Source organism: Sinohyriopsis cumingii, chromosome 2 (assembly GCF_028554795.1).
Source record: "Sinohyriopsis cumingii isolate HCF-2022 chromosome 2, ASM2855479v2, whole genome shotgun sequence".
In the NCBI taxonomy this organism is placed as follows: domain Eukaryota; kingdom Metazoa; phylum Mollusca; class Bivalvia; order Unionida; family Unionidae; genus Sinohyriopsis; species Sinohyriopsis cumingii.
The window spans coordinates 22303825-22319790 of record NC_142962.1 but is presented as its reverse complement, the minus strand read 5'-3'; the positions used below and the strand labels follow the sequence as shown (position 1 = coordinate 22319790).

The 15966-nt window shown below is 33.6% G+C and overlaps 1 protein-coding gene across 1 annotated transcript in view; it reads right to left on the bottom strand.

Moving 5' to 3' along the window:
• LOC149804453 (nesprin-1-like) overlaps window positions 1–15966 on the bottom strand; it is a 572886-nt gene that overhangs the window by 132975 nt on the left and 423945 nt on the right. Inside the window, exons 103-104 of the mRNA XM_089940603.1 lie at window positions 15659–15839; window positions 13203–13511 (exon numbers count right to left, since the gene is read on the bottom strand). Of these exons, the coding sequence (XP_089796729.1) occupies window positions 13203–13511; window positions 15659–15839 (490 nt within the window). The remainder of the gene's footprint in view (window positions 1–13202; window positions 13512–15658; window positions 15840–15966) is intronic.

The following is a 15966-nucleotide window of genomic DNA, read 5'->3' as shown; positions in this document are numbered from 1 at the left end:
TTTCATTTTGTGATTTGTTGTTATGAAGTGACACCTGATAGTTGCAACAATCTTTAACTATGGGATGATTTGTAAGTACTTAATTCCTTGATTTGAGTGATAAACTTATTTCAACAACAGTTTTATGGATGTGTATTGCAAGCTGACTCAGCAAGCATCAGTAAGCTAATGTTTTCTCTGACTTGAATGATTGTACACAATGCACTGAATTAAAGAATGATTGTACACAATGCGCTGAATTGAAGAATGATTGTACACAATGCACTCAACTGAAGAATGAGTGCAAACAATGCACTGAATTAAAGAATGATTGTACACAATGCAATGAATTGAAGAATGATTGTACACAATGCATTGAATTGAAGAATGATTGCACACAATGCACTCAGAGAATGATTGTACACAATTCACTTAGTTGAAGAATGATTGTACACAATGCACTGAATTGTCAAGAATGATTGTACACAATGCAATGAACTGAAGAATGGTTGTACACAATGTACTCAATTGAAGAATGATTGTACACAATGCAGTCAGTTGAAGAATGATTGTACACAATGCATTCAATTGAAGAATGATTGTACACAGTGTACTGAACTGAATAATGATTGTACACAATGTACTCAACTGAAAAATGATTGTACACAGCGCACTGAATGAAGAATGATTGTACACAATGTACTGAGCTGAAGAATGATTGTACACTGCACTGAACTGAAGAATGATTGCACACAATGCACTCAGTTGAAGAATGTACAAAGTGCACTGAACTGAAGAATGTACACAATGCACTGAACAGAAGCACAAGGAAGAATTATTAGCTATATTGTTGATGGTTCAGTATGAATTAGATTAATAATTATCAGCTTTGTCCAGAGCTAGCAACATTTTAAAGATAACAAGTTAACAAAAAAGTGTGTTGACTGACTACTGGCATATTTGAAATAAGCATGTACAAATAGAAACTTTAAACAGCTGTTTTCACTTAAAGAAAAAGTGCCAAGACATTTTTTTTTCTACAACAATACGACACCTATTTTCAATTTAAGAAATCAAACTCTGGTTTACTTGGGCAATATAATTCTGAAGTAATTCAAATGCAAATATTGGAGAAACTTGTGAAAAGGTTGAAAAAAATGTGAGCTACACAACAACTATGACAATCTGAATTTAATTTTATTTTATTTTAATGAAGTGCTTTGTAACAGGATTTCCATGAAAGAATAAAATAAGTTATTTTCCTATTAAAAGTGTGTTTGAAACCTGAAAGTCCCCAACTCAAGTGACAGCTAAACAAAATCTAAACAGTGATCCCAATACAGATGCACCTGTTAAGTTTTTTCTTTCATAACACCAATCCATTCTCTCTCTCTCTCTCTCTCTCTCTCTCTCTCTCTCTCTCTCTCTCTATATATATATATATATATATATATATATATATATACACACACATATATATACATACATATACATACATATATATGTACTATCGATAGATATAATATACTACACTAAAAAAGAAAACTGGTATGGCTGCATCTCTGACAAGTCAAAAATCACAGTATTTTGACTTCTTCTTCATAACACAGTGCAATAACAAGACAACGTACACACCTAAATGATTTACAAGACCTGACATTTTATGACACTCCCACCTGTCAACTGGGTACTCAGCCACACTCCCACCTGTCAACTGGGTACTCAGCCTATATCCTTTCTAATAGTCAGCACACTTCCTCCTTGTTTTTTGGAGAATGTATCCTGTTGCAAATCACACTCCTGCCAAGACAATAAATTCCAACTGTGAGAAATCCTTAAAGAACTCTCATTAGACACAACTGGTCCAAGGTAACACAGTCTTAAGCCATTTGCAAGGCTGTGTCTGTCACAAATTTGGCTGTAATCCAGAAGTGGCCCCAATCCTAAACCATCCAGCCAAGTTGTGTACATACATTCTTCTACATTATGCTGATAACTTAATTCAAGTTCAAACCAAATCTGAAGTTTGGAGGTAACAGCACCTGTCCAAAACCCTCACTGCCAATATACTAAGTTGTCAATTTAAAAAACATGCACAAATAAAGGAGACACAAAATGTTTACAATCAATAAATCTCATTTAAAAATGCCAATGTTAATCATACTAACTTCAGTAGTACAATGGGTACTCTGACCAATCTATACCTAAACAATATGACACCATTCATTTCACAGCAGGTATTAACTTGAAAGAGGGATATTAAATGGCATGTAATTTATAAATATTAGAGAAGGGAAATATCTAACAGATATATTGAACTTCTTGGCACTTGCTGACTGTAATAGTAGCTAGATAGACTCAATTTTCAAGGGACTTGCTGACTGAAAAGACCTAATGATAGTGGACTGTATTGTAATGATAGTGGACTGTACTGTAATTACAGTGGACTGTATTGTAATTACAGTGGACTGTATTGTAATTATAGGTGTTTGGTATAAGTGATACTATTCATTGGGTTTCCTGTGGAAATGCTCGATGAAACACAGAGTATTACAATAAACACATTAAAAACATAAAATAGATTTAAAATATATGTATGTCTGTATGTATGCATGTATGTATGTATGCATGCATGTATGTATGTATGTATGTATGTATGTATGTATGTATGTATGTATGTATGTATGTATGTATGCATGCATGCATGCATGCATGCATGTATGTATGTATGTATGTATGTATGTATGTATGTATGTATCTATGTATGTATGAATGCATGTATGTATGTATGTATGTATGTATGTAACAACTGCACACAAAATATCCTTCTAAATAAGTATAAACATTGATTCCAGCAAGTTAAAGATAAAACATAATGGTGTTAAATTTCTTCAAAAAAGTATATTAAAAATGGATAAAAGGTACCTCCCCCCACCATCATTAAGACACAGGGTACAAATTTGTTATACTAAAAGTCCAAGATTTACTCCAGTGTAATATCATCAAAACACTTTTTAACTGAATTCTCATAAAATACTACTGTGTGTCTCATACGTGTCACATGTGTGTCATATATGAGTGAGATATCCTATATCTGTGCGCGTCATGTATGTTTGTCATGTATGTGAGTCAGGAATGTGTGTCCAATATGTGAACCAAGTATATGTGTCCTTTATGTGAATTTGGTATATGTGTCCTATATGTGAGTCAGGTAGGTGTATCCTATATGTGAGTCATGTATGCGTATTCTATATTTCATGCATGTACATGTGTCCAATATGCGAGTCAGGTATGTGTGTCCTATATGTGAGTCATGTATGTGTGTTCTCTGTGTCATGCATGTGTGTCCAATATGTGAGTCAGGTGTGTGTGTCCGATCTGTGTCATGTATGTATGTCCTATATGTGAGAGACATAATACAACCTCATCTATGTGATTTGCTCTATGAGGGATACCCCATTTCAATGATATGTTTGATGTTCCGAATCTTGCATGTTGAGTTTTATGTCCACGTATTTTGCCAAGAATACTGAACATGGCAATTTGTATAATATTGAAATCACTATCTGGAATCATCCATTCAGAAATGGGTGACTGCTGGGTAGCTCTGGCTGCTTTGTCTTCCTTTTCATTACCCATAATACTAAAGTCACTTGGCAGTCAACTGTTCAAAATACCTTTTCAAGGCTTTATAAACAATCTGTGTTTCAGTATGATTTAGGATATCAATGAATTGTAAAATTTTAAGGTTTTGCTAGACTTTCAGTCTGAAATGAGAAGCCAAAAAGATTATATTTTGTTTTATGTGAGGTTTTCTGTGGTAAAAATAGAGACTTTATCTGATAACTGATTGGAAATGGTGACTTTCTTGGCATATTCAAATACCATTCCATTTTTCTTTTTTAAATGATATATAAAGATACTGACTACATATTACATAGAATTTAAATAGAACTATAGATTCACTTTAATGTATACAAAATAAAATAACCTTTATATTAAATAAACTAGAAAATACACAACCATTAAACAATAAACCTGAAGATGTGATTTTAAACAACAAAATGAATTTAAATTAAAGTTCATGAGGATAATTTGTCTTGAAAATTTTCATTAAGTACTATGAACTCTGTAATAGTCTATTTTTTGGTTTGATTATTGATTATAAATCATCACCCCCAATAATAATAATAATAATAATAAAAATAAAAATAATAATAAACACTTTATTTTATGGAGGAAATTCATTAGTTATAATATACTGGTCTCCCCTGAAGCCTTCAGGATACATTGTTTACATAAAAAGCATTAAATGAGTAATTGGAGTGAATGTATTTCAATATTTACAAATAAAACATGTATGTATGTATGTATGTATGTATGTATTTGTGTATGTGTGTGTGTTTGTGTGTGTGTGTGCATATGTATTACAGGGTTTAATGGCACATCAGCACAATAATGGCTATATAGTACTGATTCAAGGTAAGTTCTAAAAATGCTAAGAAAAAGAAGTGCAAAAAATGGTTAGGAAGATAAACCCTTTTAAATAAACATAACAATAAAATATAAAAGGTAAAGATAATAAATCAAGTGTATTCAAATGTATAAACTTACAATTATAGAGTTATCAAGTGTACTCAAATGCATGAACATACAATTATAGTTATTAAGTGTACTCAAATGTATGAACATATAATTATAGTGTTATCAAGTATTCTCAAATGTATGAACATACAATTATAGTTATTAAGAGTACTCAAATGTATGAACATGCAATTATAGAGTTAAACTTTATACTTTTACAAAGAGTCAATGAAATCTGACACACTACTTGTATTTTATTTAGGTAGAGACATTTTGTACAGTATGTTATTTATTTAGGTACATACATTTTGTACACTATGTGTCATTTATTTAGGCACAGACATTTTGTACAGTATGTGTTATTTATTTAGGCACCAACATTTTGTACAGTATGTGTTATTTATTTAGGCACAGACATTTTGTACAGTATGTTCTTTATGTACAGAAATTTTGTACAGTATATGTTATTTTAATGTGCTTCTGAATTACATCTGAAATTAAGATACCAAAATATATTGATAATTTAATGAAGAAATTAATTGTCTTTTTTATCATCATGAGTTTTTTTTAGAAATGCTTGCCATTATCATGGCAACTGATGTTTAAACACTTTTTCTTTATGATGTTTTATATATAAAACTATTTGCATCTCTAAATAATACTATATTTAATCTTATTGTTTGAATTGCTTGTAATAGTTGGAAAATCACCACAATGAGGCAAATACTTTATGTGGGTATCTTGCATTCATTTTCTATGAGACTTGTGCATAGAAGAGCAAAAAAGAACATTAAGTACTTGAAAATTTCATATTAGTTGGTTCTTTTTATGCTACATCCATGTTTTGGTCAAAACATTTGTTACTGGAAAGCTTATTAAACCATCAGAGTTATCTAGTAAAAATAAAAGTGTTATTTATAGCAATGGACAAGTGAAATATACTGAACTGTGCCAAAATTATAAGTTTGTTACCTCATGAGTCTGTTATGTAAGTCTGATCAAGTCAGGACACAAAATATGTGAAATATCCCTCCCTGAACACAACATGTTGTATGTAGGCTGAGATTAACCTTTTGCCTCCATCAGACCTGATGTGATATATTTAAATGTAGGAAGAACAAACTGACTAATAGCAATTTTAAGGTACTGAAAAAATGACCTAGTACAAAGTAAGAGAAACTTACTACACCCAGTAATTGTTTTAATTTACTAATTATGATTAATAAAAAGAAAGTTACATCTTATGAAGAGACTTCCTTCCTAAGGGTACGTATGGCACCTAATTATGTAGAATTATGCAAAAGCAAAAATCCATAAGCAAACACTGCCAAGTAAGGCCTAAGTCAGATAAAAACATCTACCTGAGCAATAAATCACAGGTAAAAATTTCTACCTGTGTAATGACAGGTTGAAATATACATGTTAAGGAAATATTTGCTTTCTGACCAGAGCTTTTATCCATAACTAGCACAGCTTTGAAAAGTCTGATAATTGGATTAATCAGGGTTAAGCTCATCCAAATTTGCTGTGTATTGAAATCACAGGTAAAAATTCCTACCTGTGTAATGACAGGTTGATATATACATGTTAAGGAAATATTTGCTTTCTGACCAGAGCTTTTATCCACAACTAACACGGCTTTGAAAAGTCTGATAATTGGATTAATCAGGGTTAACCTCATCCAAACTTGCTGTGTATTGAAATCACAGATCTCTTAGCAAGCACAAAGAAAAAAAAAAGGGGAAAAAACTTCAAAGGAAAATTTGGAAGAAAAAATCAGAGATTTACTTCTTGACATATCTTGGTTTATCTAGGCTCTGTGAATTAATCAAGACTGAAGAATGCTTATGTATACACATTCTGTGTTTTAAACTGAACCTTATGTTTTGGCCTAAAGTATGGTTGCATGTTTGTTTGCATTGCATGTTTTTATAAAATATGCCCAGATTATGTTAAGCCTAAACCATAGCAATGGTTGTCAGGAATCAGCTACAGCTTTTTTCTTCTGTCTGTCTTTTCTGGTTTCATTCTTCACATAGTTTGCATAGGTAAATGTAAATTTGCATAGGTAAATGTATATACTTTTATACGTGGTAATGTCCTAACTGTACCTGAATTCTATGAAAACAGAAGGAAAAAACTAGTAATCCATACAAACTAAATTTTGTTAAATGATAGAAAGATTCAAACTCTAAAACCAGTAAAAATTGTACTGCATGTTGTTTAACAAATTATCAGCACATAATTGGTGCCATTAGCAGCAACTGAGAATGGTAAATTATAAGCCCATCAAGTGTTTAATAGTTTTCTATTCAGATACTGAAATTTTTTGTGCAAATAACATTTTTCTGCTTTCAGTCAGAGTGACTTTGCCCTTTGACCTTTTGAACTAAAAATCAATATACTTCTTCCTTACCCTTAGGGCAAGCCATCTGGTCACTATGGTCCAGATATGTATTGTCAAACCAATGTTATTATGTGCAAACCATTTTTATTCTTTCAGTCAGTGAACTTCCACCTTTCAACACCCAAATCGAAAGGGTCTTTTCAATATCTCAAGTACAAGCTGTCCACAAGGTTTCTTAACTGTAGATGTGGAAAACTCAAGTTACCATGCAGAAACCAGCTTTTTTCATTTAGTCATAGTGACTTGGACCCTTAGACCCTTTGGTCTCATAACTGATAGGGTTCTTTCTTACCCCCAGTACAAGCCAGTGCCAAAGTTTGGTAGCCATAGATTGTAGATAACTCAAGTTACTGTGTACAAGTAATGTTTCTTCTTTTGTCTCTTCTTTTAGTCACTGAGAGATATGTTGTATTGTTGGTTACTTCAAGTCATCCAAAAAGTTGCAGAACTCAAGTTATTGTGCAGAAATGAAATGGGTAATATACAGGTGGGCAAATGGAAAGATGCCATAAAAGATCATATGTCAACAACTGATTATTTTTTTAAAAAAATCAGAATTGTATACAAATAAATACAACACATACAATGCAGGCCTTGTCAAAAGTATACTGGTTGATAGGTTTCTAAAGAAATGTGACAGTATTAGTAAAGGTGGTTTGTTTAAATATTAATTACATCAACTAGTGATTAAATGGCGTAGAAATCAAGGTAGGAATTAGACTAGTTTATAATGTCTTGTTTCCTAGTAAAAGTCCATCATGTTATGTACATTCACTTTGTTGAAATTATGTTTTAATGTAGTGACGTTACAGAATTGTTGTCATATAGTTTTGACATCAACACTATTAAGCCTTTGTCATGTTATACGCACTACATCAGATTTCTTCCTAACCATCTTCTTTCTGCTCAGGAACATTTGTGTACATACATTTAGTGTCATGTGCTTTGGACACCATTCCTTCCAAAAGGATTGTTACGTTCAAACTGGCATTCTCTTTGGGGCCTATAATTTGATATGGAGTCCACTGAACTATTGCTACAAACTATTTGTGCACTGGTTTCTTTTGCTTTGTTGCGGTGTGGATATTTAGCTATTCATGGAGCCTATTATTTCTGCAACGAATAATCAGTATATGCCGGACATATTTGACCCTTTGACCTCTATTTGTGTCAGTACTTAAATGTACTCAACTATTATGCCTATATCGGCTAATGTCATGGAAATCCTCGGGATCAGACTTATTTTCAGTTATCAGTGTCCCTATACACCTCATATCAGCCCCTTGCGGCTACACATACAGGTGTCGGACACTCTTCACAACCCTACAAACTTCACCGAGCCTCTCTTCCTGAGGTATTCCTATAGAAACAATTCAGGGGCCATTACCAAGTTTCATGCATTCACAACTTTGCTTTTGACCTCCAACTGTGCCATATACTTCATACCCGCTTCCTATGGTGCATGTATGGAGTATCGGCAGATGTTTGTTGTCATAGCAATCCTCAGGATCAGACTTATCGGTTATCAGTATCCCAATATATGTCGTATGAGCCCCATGTGGCTCCACATACAGGTGTCGGACAATCTTCATAACCCTACAAACTCCCCCAAGTCTCTGGCTGGTGCAGTGTGCTGTGACAGGATTTTCCCCCATTATGCCAAAGATTATTTATATTTACAATAAAGTTTATATTGAACCTACGTATTGTGTGTTATTTAAATTCAAGATAAACATCTGATTTAATTGTCGATAAGGATATTTACTTTATTGAAATGATACATAGTTTATACTTGAAATTAAGTGCCCCTATAGCATTAAAGACAAAATAAAGCCGGAAGTTCTAAGACACATATTGAAAAATGGAATAGTGAAGTTGAACTGCATTCATGCATATTACTATGAAATAGAAATGCATTTATTTCTGACAAACTGATGATTTTGTGATTTGTGTTTAACGATTATTTTGCATGATGTCCCCAAGATTATCCTTTTGAGTATTTCTGGACAATGATCTTCTGGATATAATATCAACATCAGTTACAGAATTAAAATTTCATTGCATGTGTATGTTGCCGGATATATGAATGAGTTCAGATTTAGTTGTTTTGTATGTAATATAAATCATGCAGTGTAAGATTCATGCATTTCTTCTGACAGAAACTATGTGGAGTAAATTATCCATCTTACCTGATTTATATCATAAAGATTTCATACTTTGTATAAGGTGTACTTAGAACTGGTTTTTCCTGTCTGGAAATCTATGTCAGTGAATTGCTAATTAGCACAAAATATAATTAGGACAAGGAATGAAGTCAATTAATTCATGTGTAATAAAGTTGGGAATTCTCTTCAGCTGAGAACTGAGTAATGTGTGCTGACCAGCCTAGTTCAGCTGGTAAATTTATAGACACAGTGGGATGTGATGGTTTATCTAAAGAGGTCAAATTATGTCATGGTCATTTGGAATGCAGTAGCCATTATCAAGACACTTATTTATGATAATAGTATTGTGTATCAATATTAGGTTGTGAATGACCCTAGCTAGTTCTACTGAATTTTGATAGATAATATCTGATGCAAAAGAGTGGGAATATTTGTTGATCCCAGGAGAAGAACAAACCTGACACGTATTTAGGTTGGGTATTATTTTTTGTATGTTAAAGGAGATAGCTCCATACAGTTGTACAGTGAGGGAAAAGAGCAGTCTGCAACAAAGAGGTTGATGACCCGAAGAGGATAAAAAGATAGAGAGAGAGAAGGAAAGAAATGGAAATGCCAACCTATCACCAGCAGTTATTTGAAAAAGACTGGAAGCGGCTGGTAATGCTGTCATGTTGGCAATTTTAGTTTAATCAGTCACTCAATCAAATTATGAAATTTGTTCTATCAGTATAACAGAAGAGCTAATTGAATTTCCATTAATTCTGTAACCCTATTTCTGAGAGAAAGTGATGTTATGTGTTTAGGCTCTAACAAAAGTAACAAGAAAAGAGTCAGAACAACAAGCTTTGTAAAAAATTTAACAAATAATTTAATTCCCCAGAAAAACAAGTCAAAATGAGAAAAAGAGCTTAGTTTTATGAATCAAATCCAAAAATAATCCAAGAATTAAAAAAATAGAAGTCCTAATGAAACTGAGTTCGAATTCCAATGAAATCCAAAATGGAAGGCATTGACGTATGCTGTGGTCAGTGTCGTACTGATGTGTAAACAGTTCTTTGTTGAATCACAGAAAATAATATTCCAATGTTTGAATTCTGTGTAAAAAAAACTGTCCTTGTCCAAGAATTAATTTAGAGCACAAGTATTTCTAGGGAAAAATAATCTCTTGGAATCCAAATAATTTGAAGAAAACAAAATAATTAGCCCAAAAAACTGGTCACAACATAAAACACCTGGACGTCTCCAGTGTTTAGGCAAGTAATGACTATTCTTTCTCAAAACATCAGCAATAAATCTAGCTATAATGCAAAACAAATGCCCAGATGTGGGTCGATCCTCTGGAAAAACCTAACTGATACATGTTATTTGTTACGTACTCCAAGTATGGCCTCAATTTTACATTATGAATCTTACTCTGAGAAAGAATTAAAAAAAAATTGTTGTTTACTTTAACTCTTACTGGTTCTGAATCAAGGTCAGGAACTAGGTCAGCATTAGATACAAAGTTTCTATTATTAGTTGTTTATGAAAAACAGTCTGGTTGAACAGAACTGAACTGAATTTCTGGACAATGTCAAATCCAGCAAATAAAGTTACATTACAATAGCGTGTAATGGAATAAAAAAAATGTAAAATTAACAAACAAACAAACAATTAAATTAATTCAAATGTAAATTAAATCAAATGTGCATGGCAGTGAACCATTCACATGTCATGTTTGATTTCATTTTGTTTATGTAATTGATTGAATTGCTGTATTTTACATATGGGGGCTTGTGTTATTCAGTTCTATATGTTTGCTAAGATCTCTGTTATTCCACCCTTCAATTTCATATTTTATGTTATTAAATACTTGATCGATGCATTGAAACCATGGTCATAATCTCCAGGATAATGATAACCAAAACTCCTAAGGAGTAGGGGAGATTGCACATTTCCACCTCCTCATGACACAATCATTCCCATGAAAATGACTAAAATGTAAAACTCACAGTCAATGACGCATGAAATCTATCTAATCTTTGTTATTTGGTACTTTGCTCTATAAAATGTATCCAAGAACTAAGCATCATTCCTCCGTAACAAATAAAAGTCACACTGATCTACATTTCATAATTTGGTGTCATACACATCAAGATGAATTTGTATACCAAAGAAACATAACTCTTTGGCCAACTCTGAAAAACTGATCCTAATATTAAAGCATAAACTAGGCTAAAAAATCTTTAACAACAAGGTTAATTTTCAGGCTAACATGCTAAAAAGGGAAAATCCTCATCCAGTGTGCTATAACTGTGAGAAAAAATGGAAAATCCTCATCCAATGTCATATCACTATGAGAAAAAAGGGAAAAAATCCTTTTCTAATGTGCTATCACTGTTAGAAAAAAAGGAAAAATCCTCATCCAATATGCTAGCACTGTGAGAGAAAAAATAGAAGAAAAATCCTCATCTAATGTGCTATGACTGTGAGAAGAAAGGGAACATCATCATCCAATGTGCTATCACTATGTGGAAAAATAAGGGAAAAGAACTCATCCAATGAGGCATCATTCTGAGTGAAAAAGGGAAAAATCCCCATCCAATGTGATATCACTCTGGTTAAGAAAGGGAAAAATCTTCATCCAATGTGATATCACTCTGATTAAGAAAGGGAAAAATCTTCATCAGTGGGATGTCCCATAAACCAGGATGATACAAGATGAAGATAAGTGTATACTGAAGCTGTAGTCCAGAATTAAACAGGTGGGATAAAGTGGGGTATTTTGAAAAAAGAAAGTAACACTGAGATTAATCATGGGTTGGTTAGCTGGTTGGCTGGTTGGTTGGTTGGTTGGTTGGATGGATGGATGGATGGATGGTTGGATGGACAGATGGATAGATTGATGGATTGATTGATGGATGGATGGATGGATGGATGGATGGATGGATGGATGGTGAGTCATGAAGACAGATGTCAAAGTGATAGCAATGAAGTGGATAGATGGATGGTGAGACATGAACATGGCAGGCCATGACAATATAGCAGCTGATGGACAAAAGGTGAAACATGAACATGGGGTGTGAAAGTTGTTACTATGTTGAGCTTCCAAAAAGCTGGGCTTGACAAAAAAAGTGTCACTTCATATGTATCTGCAGATGTTACCCCAAAAAGGAAGGATTATAGGGATGGGTGGCTGTAGGTAATCATGAGACTTGTATCATGATGAGTGACTGACTGCAGGTGCTGTATATACTCACTTATAAGTCGAGTCAAACTGCAAACAACAAAGATTCTGATCTGGTGAGGCATATTGCACATGCAGAGCAGGGTCTTTCTTGTTTATTCTACTGATTACTCCTAACAAACTGCACAGATCCAGATCTGCCAGCGCATTAAACAGTTTGCAGTTGGAGTCATCTTATAAGTGAGTATATATACGGTAGTGATGTAACAGTGAGGCTTGTGCCATGATACATAATATCATAACGCTTAGACCATTTCAGATCAAGAAAATCTCACAATCAAAGAAAGACCAAGGTTACAGATTGCAAAAAAAATTCCACTGTTATTTCCACTAACCACTTCTTATTTGCTTTTGCCATTTATATCTGACAAAATGTATCAGTTGATATGTACCAAAGTAAAGGAACAGCCCGATTATGGGACACATATTACTTTATATTGCTAATCCTGAGGATACAGATGATTACAGTAAACATGTTAGTCTATATTGTGAATTTATGTGTGCTTGGGGGGGTGGGGGTAATCTCAAATCTATACTATTGTTGATCTATATTTGCTGCGATATGGTCATCATACCAAATCCGACAAAGATACATCATAATGGCTATACATAACAGCATCATTCATTTTCGGAATATTAAGTCATACCTAAAAATCAACAAATGATGCAAAATATGCACCACATGTTAACATTTAACACTTGACAATGACGGACTTGATTTTATAAAACTTATTAGTGGAGTTTTCATTCCATATATTTTGCCAAATAAATAGAACTCACTATTATATTGCATTTGGAGATTTCATTGGAATAAAGGTGGTATCAAAAAAATCTGACTGACCTCGTGTCTGTAGATGCTTTCTGGAATGTCACAGATTCTCTCTTGCAGCTGTAACTCTGCCTCCTTGAGCCACCTTGTAATGATCTTGAGGTTGGCGTCAAAGTCATGACGATCATCTCTCAGGTGGAGCAGTTCCTCCTCTTTTTCCTTCATCAGTGTAGTCACACGACTTTCCAGTTCTGTTAATTGTGTCATCTGTTCACATATTTCCTCAGGAAGAGGCTTACCGAGGGTCTTATATTTGGTTTCCTGAAGCTGAGCCAGGTGCTGCATTTGTTCCATACGAATTACAATCTCTTGCTCCGCAAGCTGTCAAGGAACACGTGGTTGTTTGTCAGTTAAATTCAGCATTTATAGTGGTTCCTCAAGATAAGACAACTCAGTACAACACTGTCCTTTTTTTAAAAAGATGTTTAAGGTTGACAGATCTCATTATATTAAGAAACAGTAATACTATATCAATTTTATTCTGGTAACAGGTGACCTCACCTATACCATGGTACTCATTTATGGCTTCCATCAACAGCAATGTAGTGAGGGAGTGCTGTATATTCCAAGAAACACAAATCTGAAGGTTACACCTATATCTGAATTTGATTAAAATCATACATCAACAATCTCTCCTTCCAACCACACCAAAGATGAAAACACTCATCAATAGCAACCACATTTCATAATTTCTGTTCAATTTGCAAATGAGCAAACTCACATTCTAAAAAATCCACCCAGACATCCTCACTTTAAAATTTGAGCAAACTCACATTCTAAAAAAATCCACCCAGGCATCTTCACTTTAAAATTTGATTGTATTTAAAGTGCTAAGACAGATTTAAGTTTCCAGCACAGAAAGAAGATGAAGAACCCACAGATGCATACTTTTTTCCTACATATATAATCTTGTTGGTTTACACCAATAATTCTGAACAACAAAATGACCGAGAAATATTTTTGTTCTGAATGGATAAAGAGATATGTGATTACACTTTCCTTGTAAAAGAAAATTATAGGCAAACACCTAATACAATCACATAAATATCAATGTTGACAATACTTAGCCAAACATGGCTAGATCTGAGAGATTGCTTGTCAAGAACAGAGTACTGGAATATTTATTATTAATTTAGAAACGCCTCTGTCTTACTGGAAATATGTCAAATGTGATGGCTTACCATAAATCAGTACATTTTAACAAGCATAAAAATTTAGTTATTAATGAAACTAAAGTAAAGCTGCTAAAATGATTGTTAATGTTATGAACTATGACTGAAAATAGTCAAGTATCACAGTACAAAAACTGTATTTCATTAATGGGCCAAACTAACAGTAATTCCCCTAGCATAAGTCCATGCTTGATTAATGGGTTGAACTAACAGTAATTCCCCCAACATAAGTCCATGCTTTATTAATGGGTTGAACTAACAGTAATTCCCCCAACATAAGTCCATGCTTTATTAATGGGTTGAACTAACAGTAATTACCCCAACATAAGTCCATGCTTGATTAATGGATTGAACAATTATTCCCCCAACATAAGTCCATGCTTTATTAATGGGTTGAACTAACAGTAATTACCCCAACATAAGTCCATTCTTTATTAATGGGTTGAACTAACAGTAATTCCCCAACATAAGTCCATGCTTTATTAATGGGTTGAAGTAACAGTAATTACCCCAACATAAGTCCATGCTTTATTAATGGGTTGAACTAACAGTAATTCCCCCAAAATAAGTCCATGCTTTATTAATGGGTTGAACTAACTGGAATTCCCCCAACATAAGTCCATGCTTTATTAATGAGTTGAACTAACTGGAATTCCCCCAACACAAGTCCATGCTTTATTAATGGGTTGAACTAACAGTAATTCCCCCCAACATAAGTCCATGCTTTATTAATGGGTTGAACTAACAGTAATTCCCCCAACATAAGTCCATGCTTTATTAATGGGTTGAACTAACAGTAATTCCCCCAACCTAAGTCCATACTTTATTAATGGGTTGAACTAACAGTAATTTCCTCAACATAAGTCTATGCTTTATTAATGGGTTGAACTAACTGGAATTCTCCAATGATAAGTTAAAGCTTCATTATTGACAGTAATTCCCAAATGAAAAGTCCATGCTTGATTAATTGGCAGAACAGTAATTTCCCAATGAAAAGTCCATGCTTGATTAATAGGCAGAACAGTAATTCTCCAAGTCCATTTCTATAAGTCCATGCTTGATTACAAGCCCAACCTATTTTAAGTCCATGCTTGATTACAAGCCCATTCCTTTCCATTACAATATTATAGCACATTCTTTACTAAAAAAGCTTTTTGTCCACCTACAGTTTACAAAAGTATTGATGCAGGACTAAAGGCTTATAACTAGACAAATACTATATGTTGTGTACTTACTCCACAAAATGTAAAGCGACTCAAATATTTAACTTGCAGTTTTTTATTAAACTTGACTTACCCGTAGTTTATCAATTCTTTCCATAACATCAGAGACTTCCATAGCTCCATGGAGCTGCTGTACCTCTGCCTCAATGTCATGCAGCCATTTAAGTGTGTGGTCCGCTTCTGTATTGAATCCCTCACGATCCTCGATCTCCTCTTGTAAGATTTCCCGGTGCTCCTTCACCTTGTCTTGGATTCTGGATATGTGGAAGAAAAACATAAGTTTAAAATGCCTCAAATGAAAGATTTACACAGCAATGCAATTTAATAACTTTGCATTTTTATGAGGACAACTTTGCAATATAATGAGGACAACTTTGCAAT